The sequence below is a fragment of the Carassius carassius genome, chromosome 5 (assembly GCF_963082965.1).
Source record: "Carassius carassius chromosome 5, fCarCar2.1, whole genome shotgun sequence".
Taxonomy (NCBI): Eukaryota; Metazoa; Chordata; class Actinopteri; order Cypriniformes; family Cyprinidae; genus Carassius; species Carassius carassius.
The window spans coordinates 27,643,653-27,663,440 of NC_081759.1; the positions used below are offsets into that span (position 1 = coordinate 27,643,653).

General features: G+C 36.7%; 1 protein-coding gene across 2 annotated transcripts in view; it reads right to left on the reverse strand.

Moving 5' to 3' along the window:
- Window positions 1–1,533: 1,533 nt before the first annotated feature.
- fras1 (Fraser extracellular matrix complex subunit 1) overlaps window positions 1,534–19,788 on the reverse strand; it is a 106,941-nt gene continuing 88,686 nt past the window's right edge. For both annotated transcript variants that reach the window (XM_059550376.1, XM_059550375.1), the window contains exons 49-74: window positions 17,055–17,195; window positions 16,350–16,577; window positions 14,902–15,015; window positions 14,608–14,758; window positions 14,009–14,168; window positions 13,738–13,906; window positions 13,383–13,629; window positions 12,179–12,523; window positions 11,477–11,637; window positions 11,244–11,391; window positions 10,944–11,149; window positions 10,613–10,769; window positions 10,214–10,414; window positions 9,936–10,123; window positions 9,164–9,439; window positions 8,729–8,961; window positions 8,273–8,433; window positions 7,086–7,300; window positions 6,819–6,969; window positions 6,576–6,683; window positions 5,747–5,906; window positions 5,543–5,659; window positions 5,182–5,348; window positions 4,895–5,100; window positions 3,188–3,334; window positions 1,534–2,926 (exon numbers count right to left, since the gene is read on the reverse strand). In XM_059550376.1, the coding sequence (XP_059406359.1) occupies window positions 2,351–2,926; window positions 3,188–3,334; window positions 4,895–5,100; window positions 5,182–5,348; window positions 5,543–5,659; window positions 5,747–5,906; window positions 6,576–6,683; window positions 6,819–6,969; window positions 7,086–7,300; window positions 8,273–8,433; window positions 8,729–8,961; window positions 9,164–9,439; window positions 9,936–10,123; window positions 10,214–10,414; window positions 10,613–10,769; window positions 10,944–11,149; window positions 11,244–11,391; window positions 11,477–11,637; window positions 12,179–12,523; window positions 13,383–13,629; window positions 13,738–13,906; window positions 14,009–14,168; window positions 14,608–14,758; window positions 14,902–15,015; window positions 16,350–16,577; window positions 17,055–17,195 (5,133 nt within the window). In that variant the 3' untranslated portion in view covers window positions 1,534–2,350. The remainder of the gene's footprint in view (window positions 2,927–3,187; window positions 3,335–4,894; window positions 5,101–5,181; window positions 5,349–5,542; window positions 5,660–5,746; window positions 5,907–6,575; window positions 6,684–6,818; window positions 6,970–7,085; window positions 7,301–8,272; window positions 8,434–8,728; window positions 8,962–9,163; window positions 9,440–9,935; window positions 10,124–10,213; window positions 10,415–10,612; window positions 10,770–10,943; window positions 11,150–11,243; window positions 11,392–11,476; window positions 11,638–12,178; window positions 12,524–13,382; window positions 13,630–13,737; window positions 13,907–14,008; window positions 14,169–14,607; window positions 14,759–14,901; window positions 15,016–16,349; window positions 16,578–17,054; window positions 17,196–19,788) is intronic.

Here is a 19,788-nt window from a genome sequence, read left to right on the forward strand (position 1 = left end):
CCTGCCCCTTGGATGTTAAAGCAGTCTCTAAAATGTTTAAGTCTGAATGAGAGTAAAACAGAGATTGTGGTGTTTACCCCTTCAGACAACACTGTATATACCAAATCTAAATCTTGGTGTTCTGGCACTTTAAGTAAAGCCATATGTAAAAAAATCTGGGTGTGGTGTTGGACAATGACTTATAACTTGATAGACAAGACAAACAAGTTGTGAAGTAAAGATTCTATCAGTAGTGAACCCTGGTAAAAATTAAGTCCTTTCTTTCTTTTACCAATTTTGAAAGAGTAATCCATGTTTTTATCACCACAAGGCTTGATGATTGTAACTCTCTTTATTTGGGGATCAGTCAATCCCCCTTAAACCACCTTCAGATGGTTCAAAATGTGGCTGCCATAAGCATATTAAACCTGTCCTACAGTTGTTTCATTGGTTAACTGTGCGATACAGGATTAACTTTAAAGTGCTCTTATTGGTTTTTAAGTCTTTAAACAGTTTAGCACCCTCTTACCTCTTGGACCTGTTGATAGTTCACCAACCTGCGAGAGCTCTCAGGTCTGCCAACTTATGTCTCTTAGTGATTCCTAGAACCAGACTCAAGTCTAAGGGTGATTGAGCATTCGCTGTATAGTTGCTCCGAGACTTTGGAATAGTCTTCCTACAGAAATCAGAACTGCCCATACACCATCCATTTTTAAATCCAGGTTAAAAAAGTTTTTATTTGATCTGGCTTATTATTTGTGATGTGTAATTGTACTGCCCTGTGTCTTGGAGTTTTATTTGTGATCTTGTCTTTGTTTTAATTCAGTTTGTGGTTACTTAATTTGTACGGCACACTGGTCAATGATAGTTGTGCTTTATACATAAATTGAAATTGAATATTGAGCTTCTATTTAATTTCTACACAGTTCAAAAGTAAAATGTGCATCTTCCAAAACATTACAAGTAGGCTACTATTACTGTAACACTCATATGAGGTGGAGTTGACTCACAGAAAAAACTATAACTAAAATGAAAGTCTCCTAAAAATGAAGTTGGTGATAGATTAAACAAACATAATTTGCATTTTTTTTAAGTGTGGCACAAATTCATAATAGGTTTACTCATTTTATTGTTTAAAAGGCACAAGTACAGGCATCATGTTATTTAAACATAAATGATAGCACCAAAAACTGATATCTCCAAAAATTTTCTGTTTGATAGGCACACAATTAGACACATATTAATGGACAAAATGGAATAACAGAGAGAGAGAGTGAGTGAGAGAGAGAGAGAGAGAGAGAGAGAGAGAGATGATCATGAAGTAATAATTGTAGCATTTCCTACACTACACCCAGTGTTTTAGAGATTCTGGATATTCTTGATCATATCAGCACATGTGACCAGTGATGACTTAATACAACAATACAGAACATTTGAGTGAATCAACTATACAAACGATACAAACTATAGATGTGCCTCACTTAATACATGATGTGACATTAATACAAGACTAAATAATGCAGGATAACATGAGGTGGATCATCTTTTTAAAAAAAATCCATGTGAAGATTTTTGGTAGTGTTTGGTTATATCAGCACAGACAGTGTCATATAAAACAAAAATAGTTTTTTTCCCCTAGTGTTGTGGAATAATAAAGGCTACAGCATTTAAATGGAGTCGGCAGACTGACAAATCAATAGTGGTTATCAAATCTATGATCTATTTTCATACAATTCATCAAATCACTTGGTTTCTCGTTGACATATACCAAAGGTTTACTTACATAAACTAAAAAACGCATCACTTTGGGCAGTCTATTCAGATTTGGAATTAAATAAATCGCACTTGACAAATATCAGCATGGCACACCGGTGATCAGGCCAAAGGTACAGTAAATTACACAATGAGGCAGCGCATCAAAAGCCAAATCAAAATACAGGGATGACCATGTCATCCGATAATTGCACTTAATAAACCTATTTACATCACTCGCCCAGTCCAAAGCGTTGGCACTTATCCTTCCTTTAATACTTTCATGTGTTTTTACTGACGTGACAAAATAACAGGTGCAGTGATACAAACTCTCCATTCTTTTAAACAAAGTGGCTGAGCTACCACTGAGCCATTGTACGATTCTTACATAAAGCAATGATTTAAAACTGAGATTGGAAACTTAAGATCTGATGATACCATTATGTGTTGTTCATTAATGTCTGAGGTAGCTCAGTTGTGAAATGATTTACACTGCATAGCTGGCGAGCATACTTTCCCTCTTCTCCTCATGGTCATACAAAAATACATTAACATCATGTCATTACAAATATTTATAGAAAATTTATATTTTTCTCTTGAAATACTCTACTCTAGGAAGTCAAACTTCAGTGCCATCATTCAGGTTGTTGTGCAGTTTGACCTCCAGATTGACCTGTTTGACCTTGACCCCATTGACCTTGTAGGTCTCTGGGTTCTTGTTGAGGACGTTGATGTTTCTTACAGAGCAGTGCTTGCTGTTAAGGTTTTTCTCCAGACGTTCTATACAGACCTCCACCTTTGTGTTCAGAGGATAGTCCTCCACTGTCTTCACAGGCCTCTTTTTTACAACCCTGCGGCACTTTCTGACCATGAGGCAGACAGCTAGAAGGACCAGGAGAATTAGGATGATGGCTGCCATGCCACCCCCAATGGATCCTCCCATCTGGGGATTGAAGGTGCCCGATGGTTCCACCTCAAGCTTCAAGGTCTTCATATTGGTGCCATTCTTTACCTGGTCACCTTCATTGTCGTAGATCAGGGATTCATCCAGCATTAGACGACCTGAACGGTCCACCAGATCTCGTCGACTTCGTTTGAGCTCGTAGGTCACTGAGCGCTGGATTCTGGGAGCAGATATGGAATCGGGTCCAATAACATAGATGACCTGGAGGTACCACTGGTGCCCTGCCTCAACCTAAAGAAGAGCAAATGCAAATAAGATTCTAACCCCAGCAAAATAACCCCTTTAAATATATATAATCCCCTTTATAATCTTGTCCTTTAGCCCAGTTCCCTATAGTCATGGCAAACTGTCAGCCTGGCATCTTTTACTAAACAAACAGATCAAGGCACTTCCCCCGACGGGTACAACTGAATAGCTCTGGCTTTGATATGAGTTTCAAAGAGAAGGTCTGTTTAACAACTTGACTTTTTGGTGAATCTTGCCCCTACTGACCTTATAAAGGGCATCCACCTTCATTGTGAACCCGTCTACACCTGGCATCGCAGACAAGGACTGGAGATCAGGAAGGTCAGATGCAAACTTGGCTTCAAATGGAACATCATGGAAGTAGTGATCGCAGACGTCAGGCTGCTTCCGGTCCTTTATGAAACATCATTTAAAATTATTACACAGCTCTCAGGAATACTTAATCCTGTGATCTATTATTTGTATGGAATTTGAGCTGAAAATGACCCTCAGAGGACTCCAGTGTTATTATTACTGTAATACTGATGGCGTTTTTGTCTTTGATCAATACTCTCTCTTAGAATATTCGAGATTGCTTTAAGATAACATACACACAGTGCTCTCTATTTTAGTTAACCAAGATGCATGAAATTAATCAAAAGGTTTCTTGAGCATTAGAGACATCTTTCAAAAATATATTAATCAAACAAATTATATTTATACAGTACAGACCAAAAAGTTTGGAAACATTGCTATTTTTTATGTTTTTGAAAGAAGTTTTTTCTGCTCATCAAGCCTGCATTTATTTGATCAAAAATACAGAAAAAAAATTTAATATTGTTATATATTATTACAATTTAAAATAATTGTTTTTAAATTTATTATACTTTAAATTATCATTTATTTCTGTGATGCAAAGCTGAATTTTTAGGATCATTATTACATGATCCTTTAGAAATCATTCTAATATGATGATTCATTATCAAAGTTGGAAACAGTTCTGCTGCTTAATATTTTTTCAGAACATGTGATACTTTTTTAGGATACTTTGATGAATAAAAAGTAAAAAAAAAAGAAGCTATGTTTTTAAAATATTAATATTTTGTAATAACAATATACACTACTGGTCAGTAATTTGGGGTCAGTCATTTTTTTCTTTCTTTTTTTTATAAATAAAATCAATACTTTAATTCAGCAAGGATGTGTTAAATTGATAAAAAGTGATAGTAAAGAAAATATATTATTAGAATATATATTATTAGAATTTTTATTTTATTTTGAATAAATGCAGTTCTTTTTAACCTTTTATTCATCAAATATATTAGACAGCAGAACTGTTTCCAACACTCATAATAAATCAGAATATTAGAATGATTTCTGAATGATCATGTGATAGACTGGATGTTACATGTGACACTGAAAACTAGAGTAATGATTCTGAAAATTCAGCTTTGCATCACAGAAATAATTTTTTTTTTAAAGTATATTCAAATAGAAAACTATTATTTTAAGTTGTAATAATATTTCACAATATTACTGTTTTTTCTGTATTTTTGATCAAATAAATGCAGGCTTGATGAGGAGAAGAAACTTCTTTCAAAAACATTAAAAATAGTAATGTTTCCAAACTTTTGGTCTGTACTGTATATATATATGTCAAATAAAAATCATATAAACCCCAAACCTTATATTTGAAATTCTTTTGTGAAAATGGATGAAATGTACATTATCTCTTACTTTATAACTTGCCATAATTTTTCATTGTCTTTTTATTTTAAAAATTTTCTGCTGTCAAATCATAATTGCTGTCAGTCTCAATATTAGTTCCAAGATACACAAAAACAGTTCAAAGGTCTTCATATTTCTCCTTGACCACTTCCATCCACAAAAGTGTACGAGTTAAAACTTAACCACACCAAATGAATCTTGTTAGACTGGTTAAACTGGTCTGGACTTGTTTCAACAGAAACCTACCAGAAGCAGGAACCTGTGTTTGAGGTGCTTGTTTGGTTGAATGCATCCATACTGAGGGCCTTCGTTGTACAGAGTGCCTGTGGGGTCGAAGAAGGGCACATAGCCATCCCGCCCTGTACACAAATATACTTTCTCTAGCTGCAGCTTATAGGCCGAATTCAAGTTCTGGTCAGGATTCCACAGAACTCTGCCATACAGCATTTGACCTGCATAATATCAAACAATGAATGACTGAAAGCATGATAGTGGCGGTAATTATTATTTTTTCATTACTTTGCTAATTTTACCCATCGAAAAGGCTCCTTTATAGTCCATCTCAGCAACAGACATGTCTGCGAGAGCAGGATCCATTAGAAAGACTTTCTCATTATTGCAAAGCTGAAACTCTGTATTCAGAGAGTAGACTACAGGAACAGGGCGGTTTGTCTGCTGGAAGGCGATGGGCAGCAGGAATCTATGGATTGAAATAGAGTGATACAAGCCCTTGCTTGTTACTGAATATTCTTGTTGACTCACACAAACAGTCTGCGCCTGATGAAACCTGTAAAACGAGTCTACTAAAAGTGGATGACAACGAAAGTTTCCAATGCAAAAAGTCATTTAAGGGTCCTCCAGGAGTTATCAATGAAAAGCACCATGGTAACATACTTCTCTGGAGCATGGGCCGTGCAGGAAGGAGGCTTATCCCCAGAGTCGACCCATGCCTGGGTTGGCTGTACCGTGCAGGGGATGAGAAAGACTGTGTACTCCCCAGAGTAGTCTTTCCTAGAGCACAACAGGAAGCACATGGTCAATGGTATTAAGATGGATACACTTCCTTAATGTGAGAGCATTAGAGTTCACGCTGCTTACCTGCTGTATGAGCTTGTGGCTCTCCAGAGTTGGTAGGGAGAATCAAAGGACTGTGCGCTCCACATCAGCTGCAGGTCAAATTCGATGCCTCCCAAGTGATCTGGAGCCATCAGATGAGATTTCTGTCCAGGGAGGGTGTGATGTTCAGGGACAAACTGACCTAGAGGGAGAAGCATGTTTCATCAGTCACTCATAATTCAAGATGCCAAAAACGTATTTGGACACTTATATGTTCACGGTTTTGTGATTGTTATTATAAATAATAGTTTTAACTGTAATTATAAAAAATTCAAATGCAAAATTAATGTTGTGAATTGAAATTGTATAACAATAATCAACATTTTTATTTCAAAAATCATAAATTCTTCTATTTTCCAAACCCTTAAACTTTTAACATTTAAATTTGAATACTGGTAAATATCTGTCCATAAGCGCATTGGAAAAACACAATGCCACTCTTCACTCTGAACCACATAATGCAACAGACTGTATACCTTTCAATTAAAGCTCAGACTCTGATTTACATTTATTTACCTTTTGGAATCACACTATGCAATTATGCATTTTGAATTTTATTTAAACTAATTGCAGATTCATTTATCTGTTTATTTCAATTTAACATTTGATTTAATTAATTATTAACTTTATCAACTCACAAACCTACTGCAGTTCCTTCATGAATCCTGGTTTCAGCGCAATGACAATCATTCATTTTTAATACTAAGTAGTGTCTAAGTACAATTTTAAATGTCTCGATGTAAAAACGTCACATTATGTTCATAAACAAAAAGGAAATGAGAACAAATTGCTGAAATTTGAAGTTACAGACCTCTAAACTTGGCGTGGGTTTTGAACTCAATCACCAGTCTTCCATCATCTCTAATGAAGATCCGAATGATCTGTAATCTTGCTGAAAGCACGCTGTCTGTCTGGATGCCTAGAGTAAAGAAATGTTTATCAGCAATCAGTTAACATCAGCTGCGACACACTTATGTGACGACAGCAGGTTACACAACAGACTGTGCTTGAGTATGTCCAGTTTCTTTTAGGATGGAGGTGAAACTAAATGTACCTGTTCTCCACAAGACTGTGTCATAGAAGAAAGAAAACTCCATCTCTGTGTGGTGCTCCAGGGAGGCCCATCCACGAGGAGCCGTCACATATATGTAGGACACATAGAGTGGAACCTGCACCGTCAGGAACGACTGAGCTGAGTCTCTGACCTGCAAAAATGCACCCGAATTGCTGAATGGATTAAATCTGCCACATAAGATTCTGTCTAGACAAGAATATTTATACATCATTTGTGCTGGGATACAGGTCATGTGTTCACACGAACCTGAAAGTCAGCAGTTACTGATCCTCCACATATATCAATAAGCTCCGTCATGTCATAATACGCATCAAATGTCCATATGCAGCTCTTCAGATTGAGATGCTTGTACAGCTGGATGGTTCTAGGTTCTCGAACACTAGGGTTGAATTGGTATGGACGGTCATATCCGGGACCAAGGGATATACTGTCATACAACACATCATCCAAGAAGCCGGTTTCTGGGGGAGAATTTACAACATATTTTCCCAGTTGAAACATATGATTACTAATTGTTTTAAAATGTACAATATTCTTAATATTTTATTGAATAAAAAAATGATTAAAGCATTTTCTGTAAAGAATATTCAAAACATTCAACATAAAAAAACTAGGCAATTTCGCCAACAGAATATCCACCATATTTTTCACTTTCCAGAAGCACAAGACTTCAGATTTATTAGCCAGTATAGCCACTATAGATAAATAACTAGTAGAATAAAAAAGTGCAATAAATAGTAAAACTAATTGTATTATACAAACCAGTGTATTTGTGGTTGCTATATTATATGATAACAAAACACAGTTTTTTAAATATATATATATATATATATATATATATATATATATATATATATATATATATATATATATATATATATATATACACATACATACACACACACACACACACACACACACCGTATTTTTCGGACTATAAGTCGCACCTAAGTATAAGTTGCAAAAATCAGTCCAAAAATACACCATGATGAGGAAAAAAAACATATGTAAGTCGCACCGGACTATAGGTCGCATTTATTTAGAACCAAGAACCAATAGAAAACATTACCATCTACAGCCACGAGAGGGCGCTCTATGCTGCTCAGTGTAGACTACAGGAAAACTGAGCAGCATAGAGCACCCTCTCGCGGCTGTAGACGTAATGTAATGTTTTCTCTTGGTTCATTTCTCTCGGTTCATGTCAAATATATTTTTGATAAATAACTCGCACCTGACTATAAGTCGCAGGACCAGCCAAACTATGAAAAAAGTGCAAACTTATAGTCCGGAAAATTCGGTACTGTAAAGTGGCATAACGGACTGTTTTTGTACAGCTAAAATAACAAAGCAGCTGTCACCAGAAGACTTCAAGTCACATTCAAGCTGTTGACGAAAACAGGTTTGTATCCCCTGTCCCTGCTTTGATCTCTCACCAGAGATGCCATGTAGATCTTTAAGTGTGACCAGGTTGGAGCAGACATGCTGCTGACGGTAAATAGACTCGGAGAGCAGGAAGTGTAGGTTATGCAGCGGCATGGTGGACACCAGTGGAAGCATTCCATCCTGATGAGGGATCTGTACTGAGATATGGATCCTGTTCCAAGAAAAAAAGTATTACTCACTTGATAAAATGCCGTTTTCTTCTTTGAAGTACTGAACATAGGCTGCAAAATGTGTTCTTTTGAATCTGCAGTTGTCTAACAGTTTTATTTTTTGCTGTTCATTCAAACGCATAAATTCATTTTGATCTTGCCTTGCCCAGAGGCAAAAATCATCTAGTGCTCTACAAAACTCACAGCTGCAGTTTCAGTCGAAAAATGTTTTTAAAACCTAAGTTGCCATCTACGTCTGTATTCAATCATTTGCTTACAAAAAAAGTCTCTCCTGACCTGTTTGGATGCTCTTTGTGTTTGACATCCAGGTATTTTAGAGAGGCAATAAAGGACTGGGCCTGAAAGCCTCGAGCGGTTCCTGTAGTGACAGGGGTGTGGCATATTGATCCCTCAGTGCCAATAGTGACTATGTTGCTCCTCAGTGGAGTTCCCAGGTGCCCGGCTTTATCTCTGGCCTGAGCTACACAACGCACATGGAAACGTCTGCTGAAATAGATACTGTCCAGGACCTGTGAAGAGAAGAATATTTATTTTAACCACAGGAACCCAAGATAAATAGTGAAAATGCTTCTAGATTATTTTACATAGAATCTTTTTTAAATATGGCAAACCACATGGATGATTGTACTATTGGACACTTCAGTTAACAGCTAAATTAAAAACATTGTTCGGAAATATTCAATTTAGTACCAGATTTAATATCAGACTGACCATGTGATTGACTGTGGTGTAAGGTGTGTTATCTGTCACTGTCTCAAAGGGTGACCGTGCTCCGCTGGTGTCTGTGGGAGTTGCAACCTCCCAGCTGAAGTGGACGGAGGTCTGGTTGATGCCTGCCTCCTCACAGCGCTCTCTCATGACTGAGTATTTGGGGTAATGAGGGTCGCAGGGAGTCACACAGACCAGAGGATATCCAGGAGATGGAGATTTCTTACTGCCCTCTTTAGTGACCTCCTGGACGTAGTCATAGTCTGACAGAGACACCACCTGTGAGGAGAGAAAGAAGACCATATGAAGCCAAACTTCAAGAGCATGATTCAATCAAAAGAGAGTTGTGAGATCTTACAACTCTCATTAAATCTAATGTTAAACAGAAAAATAACTTTTTAAATTTATAACTGATTATAAAAAATGTTCAATGATAGTAGAATACTATACTGATTTCTACAGGAACATTTGTAAAATCTATGCGATGACTTCATTTGTCTGTCACAATAACGTAGGCTAACGTCTTAAATGATCTATATTCCAGGACTTTTCTCAGGTAAGCGATAAAAACACATTACTATTCAAAAGTTCGGTGGATAGTCAGATTTTTTGACACTGAAAATTCAGCTTTGCCATCATAGGAATAAATTACACTTTAAAATTAAATAAAATCTGATAAATTTTACTTTTAATATGGTAGTGTATGTGATTTGTGACAAGTCGATTTTGATTCAATAAATGTCAGCCCTACAAGCATGCTCTGTCTGTCTCTTACAATGGGTGGTGCTGGAAGGATGAGACTTCCTGCAGCCTCCTGATCTAAGATGGTGACTGTGGCCATGGTGATCTCTCCAAGCACGGCTTCAACAGGGTCATCTGGACCCAGAACCAACGAGAAAGATTCATGCCATTCTTTGTCCTCATTGGACAGGATCTCTACCTTAAAGAGGATGTGGTCCACACCTGAGGTAATCATTACAACAGAATTATCAGATTAGAATGAAGGCATAGTCTTACAATTGAAAAAAAAGAAAAACAAATAAATATACTTACCAGGGCTGAACTTGAGAACTCGACTCTTGGGGTTATAGTCAACACCTGACTGGGCTGATCCGTCCCTCGTGCTGCATCTGATCTTGGAGGTACGGTCAAGATCTCCTTTACGGATTACCTTAATATTCAAAACCTCAATTCCATCTGGACCAGGGGGCTCACGGACTTGGTACGAGGCTTGCTCAAATTCAATCGTAGGAGCTAAAAAGCATGATGTGCACATTTTTACATTTTACATTTTCAAAGCAACACTGCATTCAGGCAATACATTTCATAAGTAAATGCATACCCTTTAAATCGAACCCAAGGCTTCATGTTCCAATGTGAAAATTCAAATGTGAATTTGTTTAAACCTTTTATGTTTAGGATTGTGTGTTAAGCAGAAAGCTAACTACTCACCATCTTCATCATTTGTGATGGTCACAGTCACAATGTCGTTGACTCCAATCATGGCTCCAATCCAGTGCTCACCCTGTGGGCTTCCAAGGTGGACCTGGAACTCCTCTTCTGGCTCGAACACAGAATCATCTTGGATCAATATGGTACAATTCTTCACCTGCCAATCAGAAACAAGAGACATTTTTTGTCTGGTATTGTGCGAAAACGTCCACACACAGGCTATATGAAAGCTATACCTTATCATAAAATGACTCTGTTCCACTTTACTGACAAACTAAATTCACAGAAGTTTGGTTAAGTGATTAAAAATGAATCATGGACAAAAAGAAACCTTTTCCCCTTTTTGGAAAGTAATCCTGGAATCATCTGCATTTCTCCTCTCTTCAAAATCATCCATCACCACAGCAGACATTGTGCGTGTGAAACAACGGACGGAAGACTTATAGGACAGATCTCCTGTCCTAAAAATGGGGATGTGCAGAACACCATCTTTTTCCTTCACTGTATATGCCAGCTTTTCAAACTGCATGCTAGGTACTGTAAGAAGAAAGCACTGACTCCATAAATATGTTTATACAGTATAATGTTAATGGATGTTAATTAACAGACTGTAATGGTTAAGTGAACACACTGTCTTGGGTGGTGTCAGTGATGTAGACAGATGCTTCATATGGTTCAGTCAGGACCGCTCCGTTGGGAGAACTAAGAAACACGATGAAGGACTCTTTCCCTTCGATGGTAGGGTTCTGAATGTCATCCATTATGGTCAAACTACATGTCTAGAAGAGAGTAAACATGAGGTCTGTAAACACCAATCGTCTTACAGATGTCAGAACACATATAAGAACAGTTTCGTTTGATTACCTCTTCAGTCTTGCCTGGTCTAAACTCCACCTTTTTGGAACTTGGGATGTAGTCAACGCCGGGCGTAGCTGAATCTTGTTCAGCAGGACGTGTGGCACACCACACAGAGGTTACAGAGGAGAGGTCACTGCCCTGCCGCAAAACAGGGATTTCAATGGTGCCTGTAGGAAAATACCTTGTACTATAAATATTGTGTAAGTGTTGGAAAAACAAAAGAAACATACAAACACATACATACAGAAATTTGGGGTTAGTAAAAATATTTTAAATATTTTTATTGGGCAAGGATGCATCAAATTGGTCAAATTTGACAGTAAATACACTTCTAATGTTACAAAAGATTTCTATACCAAATAAATGCTGTTTTTAACTTTTTATGCATCAAACAATCCTGAATTTTTTTATCACTGTTTCTCACAAAAATATATTCCTGTGGTAATATTAATATAACCGCAAAAATATGAAGCAACACAACTGTTTGAATTGTATTTTTGTTTTTGAATTTCTCTTATTGTACGCCATCCTTATAATACTAAAAAGTAATGCTTAAAATCTCCACCATTCAATTTACTAATGAAATTAAAAATGTAAAATTTCAAAGATTTCTTTATATTTCAATCTCCAAACTAATAAATAAACCACCAAGTTTTAAAACAAAACTGACATTGATGATACTACCTTTAAAAACCAAACTGCACCAACCTGCATCTTCACTGAAGGTGAAGGACGCATTGCCAAGGAAGACAGTGGAGGCATCGTTTGGCCCATCTATGATGACTTTAGCCACATTGACATCACCCATCCGTGCATTGTCTGAGGCGTCTGACAGCACCAGCTCAAACTCCTCAGAGAGTTCATACTCGCTGTCATCAATCAGCTTTACATCACAGGTAGACATGCTCACACCTGGGCCAAAGATGACTCTGTTGTCACTGCTCATGCCACGGGTCTTATAGTCAGAGCCGGACTCGAGAGCATGCAGACTGCTGCCCCGGGCAGACTTAGACACAGTGTAGCAGAGGGCTGAGACTGTGCTGCTGCTGTCACCTAATAAAAACACAAGAGATCCCATGACGATCCCATGACGATGAAGATATCGGTTTAAAAAGAATGCTTATTTGTAGTCCTATCATCAATACACTATTTTTACAGTAGTGTGTACATATAACATTTTATTGACTATCTTCACAGGTTCTCAGAATAAAGCAAGTTTTTATGGATTAACCATGTAAAGAGCAATTTAGTTGAGCCATTTGTACATTTAAACATGTTAAAGGGATAGTTCACCCAAAAATTCTGTCAATAATTACTCACCTCATGTCGTTCCATACCCATAATACCTTATCTTCAGAACACAAGTTAAGAAATTTTTGGTGAAATCTGATAGCTTTCTGACCCTGCATATGTGTGGAACTCACGGTTGAAGACTGACACGGAAGATAAGAAATTGTTAAATAAAGTTGTTATTTTTGTTTTCTTACGGTTGAACCACTGATGTCACATGGACTATTTTAATGATGTCCTTACTACCTTTCTAGCCTTGAACGTGGTAGTTGCATTTCTCTCTATGGAAGATCAGAAAGCTCTCGGATTTACTCAAAAATATCTTTATTGTGTTCTGAAGAGGGACAAAAGTCTTACAGGTTTGGAACGGCATGAGAGTAAGTAATTATTGACAGAATTTTCATTTCTGGGTGAACTACCTCTTTAAAATGTTCCAGCTTAAATATATGTATAAAAAAAACTATTTTAAAATTATGGTCAATAAAACTTTTTTTATATTATGCCCGTTGACCCAACAAATTGCTGATATTATTGAAAATAGGATTTACAACATATGCATATATGCACATCTATTAAATTATTATCATTATTATTTTTTTTTATAGAAATTGGTTCCACTGACCCTTTCTCTCAACAGGAGCAAAGATAAAGCCTGTGCTCTCATTGACGTGGTAAGTCTTCTTATCAAACTGCAGGGTGGGTTCATCCTCCGTGTCATTGATATTGACTTTAGCGCGGGTCACTGACCCCAGCAGGGCGTACACTGGCATACTCAGTTCCACATTAAAGCTCTCAATGTTCTCAAAGACCTGATCATCGTTGATCACAATGGTGCACACCTTGGTGTCTTCTCTCTCATCAAACTGAACCTGAGGAACCACATTAAACAGCATTTGACTTAATCTATCAACTCAAAGAGAGTTTGAATATTTTAGAAAATAACACTTTGAAATAATATAGAATATATTAAAACGTACTTGTCCAGCATACTCAACATAGTCCTGTTGTCCGGCCCGAGAGCCCATGCTGGAAGTGGAGGTGGCCGTGCCTTGCTCAGTACGACACAGCACAATAGCATACTGGTTCAGATTACCAGTCCTCTTCACTGTGACCGCCACGGTTCCATCTTTTTCACTCACATTGTAGCTGCAGACAGAAGACACGCATTAATGAAAAATAGTTTCATTAATCTGTCATATAAAGAAGTTGAATGGACGAAGACTAGAACTGAATTCGAGGCGTCCGCACCTCTTGTGCTCAAAGCTGATGAGAGACCACTGGATGTGGAACACATTGTCAGTGACGATGTTGGGTTTGCTGTCCTTTACAAGGAACCTGAAGTTGTCCATGGTCTCCTGAACATTGTCCTCACTCAGAACATATCGGATAAGGCCCAGGTTTATGTCAGCTGCACAACAGAGAAAATTACGTTTATATATGTACTAGAAGAGTTTGATGCAGGTGTATTTATCAGGTAACACCATGTGCACAATACAAGACTGAAGCTTGATGTCCTGCACACATTTAGAGCCACTGTTTTGAGTTTTTCTACAAAAGACTATGTGCGACAAGATAATTCTCCTCCCCTACTGTGGTTATTATCTCAAAATGATCCATTATTGTGGTTGTTTTTGCACAGGACAGGAAAACCAAACAAAAAGACAGTGGGCGACGTGGGCAACAATCTGAGGTTTTTTGGCTCTTAATGGACCTTAGTCAGAGCATATCTAATTTGTTGTGGATTCATAAAGCCTGTGTTTATCTGTTGACTATGGTTTGGGAGGTTTTGTTACAGAATAGCTTCAGCCATGTAATGTGCTCTTGGCTTTGGGAGGTGTCAGTAATACCTTGCGTGAAAGTGGTAATAGGTTTGCCAGGATTGAGTTTACTCTCCAGGAAGCCGTGTTTAGCTTCTGTAGTGATTTCATAAGTCAGCTGTCCATCATCTGTGTCCGGATCAATAGTGAGAAGCTCTTTCTTGGTGATCAGATTGGTGGCCTAGAATCCCATTTCACATCAAAATGCCATTCAGTACATTGGTATGGAAGAGAATATATTAAATCACTTTTGCACCAATGCAAAACTGTACCACTGGGTGAATGAATTGAGCTCTCTTGTGATTATAAACACAAAACAGTGACCTTATTTTCCATGTACTCCAGCCACTGCAGGCCGAGATTGGTGACAATACGAGGGGTCCCGTCGTCAACAGGTAAAATATCAATTTTAAACTTCTGGGGAGCAGCGGTGACAACCTGAAACAAAGGGTATTATTTGACATTTACACACAATGTAAACCCACCTAGCTGATACAAACCCTGTTGTTGCTTCTCATTTACCAACATTGCTCACTTTAATATCCATTCAATTTAAATTCTAATGTGGCTTTCTAAAGTGCTGAGGAATGGTGTTCTTAACCTTCCTGATTAAACACTGTTATAGGGCTGCTATTTTCACATCTTATGACAAGAAGAGGCATCCCTTTTTCAATGTCCACTGAGAGACCATTTACCTCCCAGAGCAGCTGACGCAGCTAGAAGAGTGACTGCTGATGGATGGAGTCATTATGATGGAAGGAGAGAGAGAGTAAGAGTTGACATGTTGCCTAAATGACTATGTTAAACAAATGGACTGGATACCTTTAGGTGATTCATATAGTAATATATATTCACATCTTTATAGATATAAAAAAAATGAACAATATTCAAATGCAAAAACGTTTGTGTGCATACACTATCAGAAGAAGGGGTACAATTTACTAATGTTTTTATAATAAGTTTATTATGCGCACCAAGGTTATATTTACTTGATTAAAATGACAGTAAAAACTGTAATATTGTGAAATATTACAATTTAAAATGACTGTTCTTTTTAACAAACTTTAAAATGGAATAATAATAAAAGCCAGTGCTCTAGTCTTCAGCGTCACGTGATCTTAAAAAAAAAATTGTTGGTGCTCAAGAAGATATTAATTAATTACAATAATAATTGTTTATTATTTTTAGCTTTTAAAAAGGCTTGATATTTTTTGTGGAAAATGTGATACACTTACTGATTAATTACAATTACAAAAGAACAGCATTTTTTTTTATAGAAATCTTTTGTATCATTATAGATGTCTACTGCTACACAATTTAATGTTACTAAAAAAAAATATTTAAAAAAATAGATACTGATCTAATTTTTTTGATTTTGAACAGTAGTGTATACTGTTGAGATCTTTCAGTTGACATTGAAAAAAAGTTGTTTTTTTGAAAAAGCTGTTAATGAGGCCAGCAGGGGGTGCTGTGTGAGTCATAATGTCACAGTATAATGATGGGGCCACTGTGCTTTAAAAAGGCACTGTCCTTCAGATAACATGTTCATTTAAGGGTCATGACTATCTGTGGTCATTAAAAATTCCCAGGGTGTTTTTTAAAAGAGTCGGGTATAACCCTGGCCAAAAGAGGGACATTTTCTCTCTAAATCACCTCTATGAATATTTTATATTTGGTATACTATATTTACCTTCTAAATACATAAATATTACTATAACCCTATGAAAACTGGACGCATGGAAAAACTCAAACAACACAGGAAGTTTACTGACCTCTTTTCCACCCTCTTCGATGATGAAGAACATGTTGGTGCCATCACCGACAGTGAAGGTGAATCGGTCTTTGAGGGAGTTACTGCCATCATGGTTGTAACTGATGCGGTTCTGATAGATGTCGTCCATAGTGAAGGTGTTGGTCTGGCGGTAATGCTGACCATTGCTTGTGCGCTCAATGGTCCCGTGCCGAGGAGCCTGAACAACAGTGAACGTAACAGAGTCCTCCTAACAGAGAATTTAAGGAAGAGAGATTGTCAAACAGGTGTGAAATTGAGTGAAATTGCCAGTAAGAAATACATGAGTACTGATGTTAACTAATGCAACAGATGTCAGTTCTGAGCACCATATACATATAAGTCGAGCTGGGTACCAGTAATTCTGGGGTTTTATTTACTCTGGGTTTTCTATTTACCCATCTCTTCACTCAAATCTAGTCTACTTAAACTAGGGTTTGGGGTCACAGCAAGAATGCATTAAACAAACAAAAAAAATAATTAAACTATTTTTACTGTGCTTTTGATCAAATAATTGCAGCCTTGGAGAGCATACTGTAAGAAAAAAAAATCTTACAAACGTATGACATTTAAATCCTACTAACAAGCTTTGATATAAATCCTTATGTTTGTTCAGTTTTTAAATGTTTTACAAATAAAACATGAAGCATAACTGAGAGCACAGTTAGGGTAAACCTATAAGCGCTACCTCTGTGTCAGCATCAGTAGCCTTCAGCTCAAACTCAGTGATGGTCTTCCTCACCCCCTCCTGCACCCTCATCCCTGGCACCTGCAGGATGGGCAGAGAGTCATCCACCGGCCGGATGGTGATGTAGAAGGTCTGGGAAATCTAAAGAACAACAGCATAACAGTAATGAAATAATGAAATGCACACAGTGCTCAGTAACTGAATCCAGATATGAGCTCAATTGTTCTGCAGAACACAATCTAATTTCTCACTAACTAGGTTAATGCAATTATCCTATCAGCGTTAAATGTAGAGAAGCAGATGGACCATAAAGAAAAGTGGTTTTAAATCACTGACAGCTAAAGTGAATTAGAAAAGAGAACCATCTTCATTTAAAGTACGTAGAGAACATAGAACATTTATACATTAAACGATATATCTGAAATAAAGCGATAAATCTGAAAGAAATGAAGACATTTTTGAAAAGCATGATTAAATCACATGAGATGACTCCATATCAGCCATATCAATAGCCTAATAAAAGCGGTATTATTTGACATTTGAGTTGAGCCAATGAATAATAATCATGGCTAAATGAAGCATTTCTACAATGGCATTGGTATCAGAAAGTATTGCTTCTGCATCCATGCCACTAGGTGTCAGTATAAATCTAAGACAACTTCCATGTGAACTAATGCAGCATTCATAAAAAGCATCTTTAATTGAGCAGCACAATGCAGACCCAAAATGTATTTGCACATCATTTTCCATTCAAAATGGCAGAAGAGTGTTCGCTGAGAGAAAAAGCCCATTGTAGGATAACTGTGTGTTCATCTCTTTCAGACACTCACTAGGCAGCCTGTGTTTGTTCAAGCTCTTTTGGCCCTAATTAGTATGTGTGTGGGCGTGCATGTGTTTATAACAGAAAGAAAAGACGTGAAAGGAAGAGAGTATGAAAAGGCGAGAGGGAGGGTTGAGATTACTGTGGGAGGAAGTGTGTGCTCAGTATGTGTGGAATGACAAATAGAAAGCGAAGGGGGAGCATGTTCATGTTTATATCAGTGTTACTTACCGTGAAGGATGAGTGTCAATTTTTATAACAAACTATATCATTAGCAGAACAATTTGTTCAGCTGAAAAATCACTAGAATTTCTAAATGTTTTAGTAATTATTTTGTGCCTCTTTTACAGCATCCACTATTATTTTAATATTTATATACCATTAAGTGATTATATTTTGAATTAACTTTCATGTTATTTTTATATTTTTAGTAACTTTTAGTAATCTTTAGTAACAAGACAACATTTAACAAGTTTTAAAGGTTTACGTTTTTTTTAAGATTAATCTTTTCTTTGAATATTTTAATTTTCAATATGATATATTGTTTTTTATTATTTCATTTAAGTTAATTCAATTATTTCAGTACAATAATTCTTAAAATATATATATTTTTACACTGAGCAGTACTTGAGGTAGGGGTACTCTTAAAAAAGGAGGGGGGGGGGTAAAAAGAAAATAAATAAATATAAAAAAAAAAAAATATATATATATATATATATATATATAGTTTAAAACTTTTTTGACCCCCGCTGACTGAATGTGTGTGTATGTGTATAAATGTATGCATTTTTTTTATGACAATTGAGAATTTTTGTTGCATCTTGCATTTTGTAATTTTAATGAAAATGACCAGGTGCATGCATAGGGGTGTGACCATAGACTGTATAAAAACATGGACGTAGTGTCCGTGACGTTACCCGTAGACCCCTTGAAGAGAGTTTTTGAAGCCTAAACTGTGTAGAGCGGGCCGTCGCCATCTTGGCAGCGCGTCACCGCGCGACTCTCCCGGACATTCAAAAATGGGCAAAAAGGCGGGAGCTAGTTGCTGTAGCCACGCCCACCTAGCACGACGGCAGTGTCAGCATCAGCAATCCACCTGTCACTTAAGTGGCTACACCCTTAATTATGCAGAACTTTAAGTCTTAATATAATTTAAACGAGTTATAAAAAAATTCACCCTCCTCACAGTTGTCATGAAGGGCAAAATTAGCTATTTAGACCAAAATCATTTTTTGAACCAGGCTGTAAACATGTTTTTTCCTGCTGTAAAGTTGGGCATTTTAACATGGGGAGTCTATGGGACTGACTCCCTTTTGCGGCCAGTCGATGAATTGCAGTTTTAGTCACTTCCTTATCGGCCTCACGAGAGAGAGCGGGAGATTTGCGCTCGGGTGTGACGAAGCACTTATCCCACGAGACGAGAGATGAGACTGGGTTCACGAGAACGAGACAAGATTTTTAGACTTTTTTTAAGAAATCCTCAATGATGAAATATATAGGAAATTTTTTTATTTTTCTTCAACTGAAAGACACAAAATGCAAATGTAGGTGCATTTTGAAATAAACTTCTATTTTAATGAATTATATGCAGCAATAAACAACATGTAAACTAGAGCTGCAAGGTTCTGGATAAATTGAGAATCATGTTACACACATACATATATATATATATATATATATATATATATATATTTATGTAACATGATTCTCAATTTATATATATATATATATATATATATATATATATATAGAGAGAGAGAGAGAGAGAGAGAGAGAGGCCTATAAATCAGAGATCAAGATTCTTTCGTAATTCTAAAGAAAAAAAAAGTTTACAAATATAAATAAAATAACAATTTACTATATATAGTAATATATATAGTAATATATATATATATATTTATAGTAATATATATA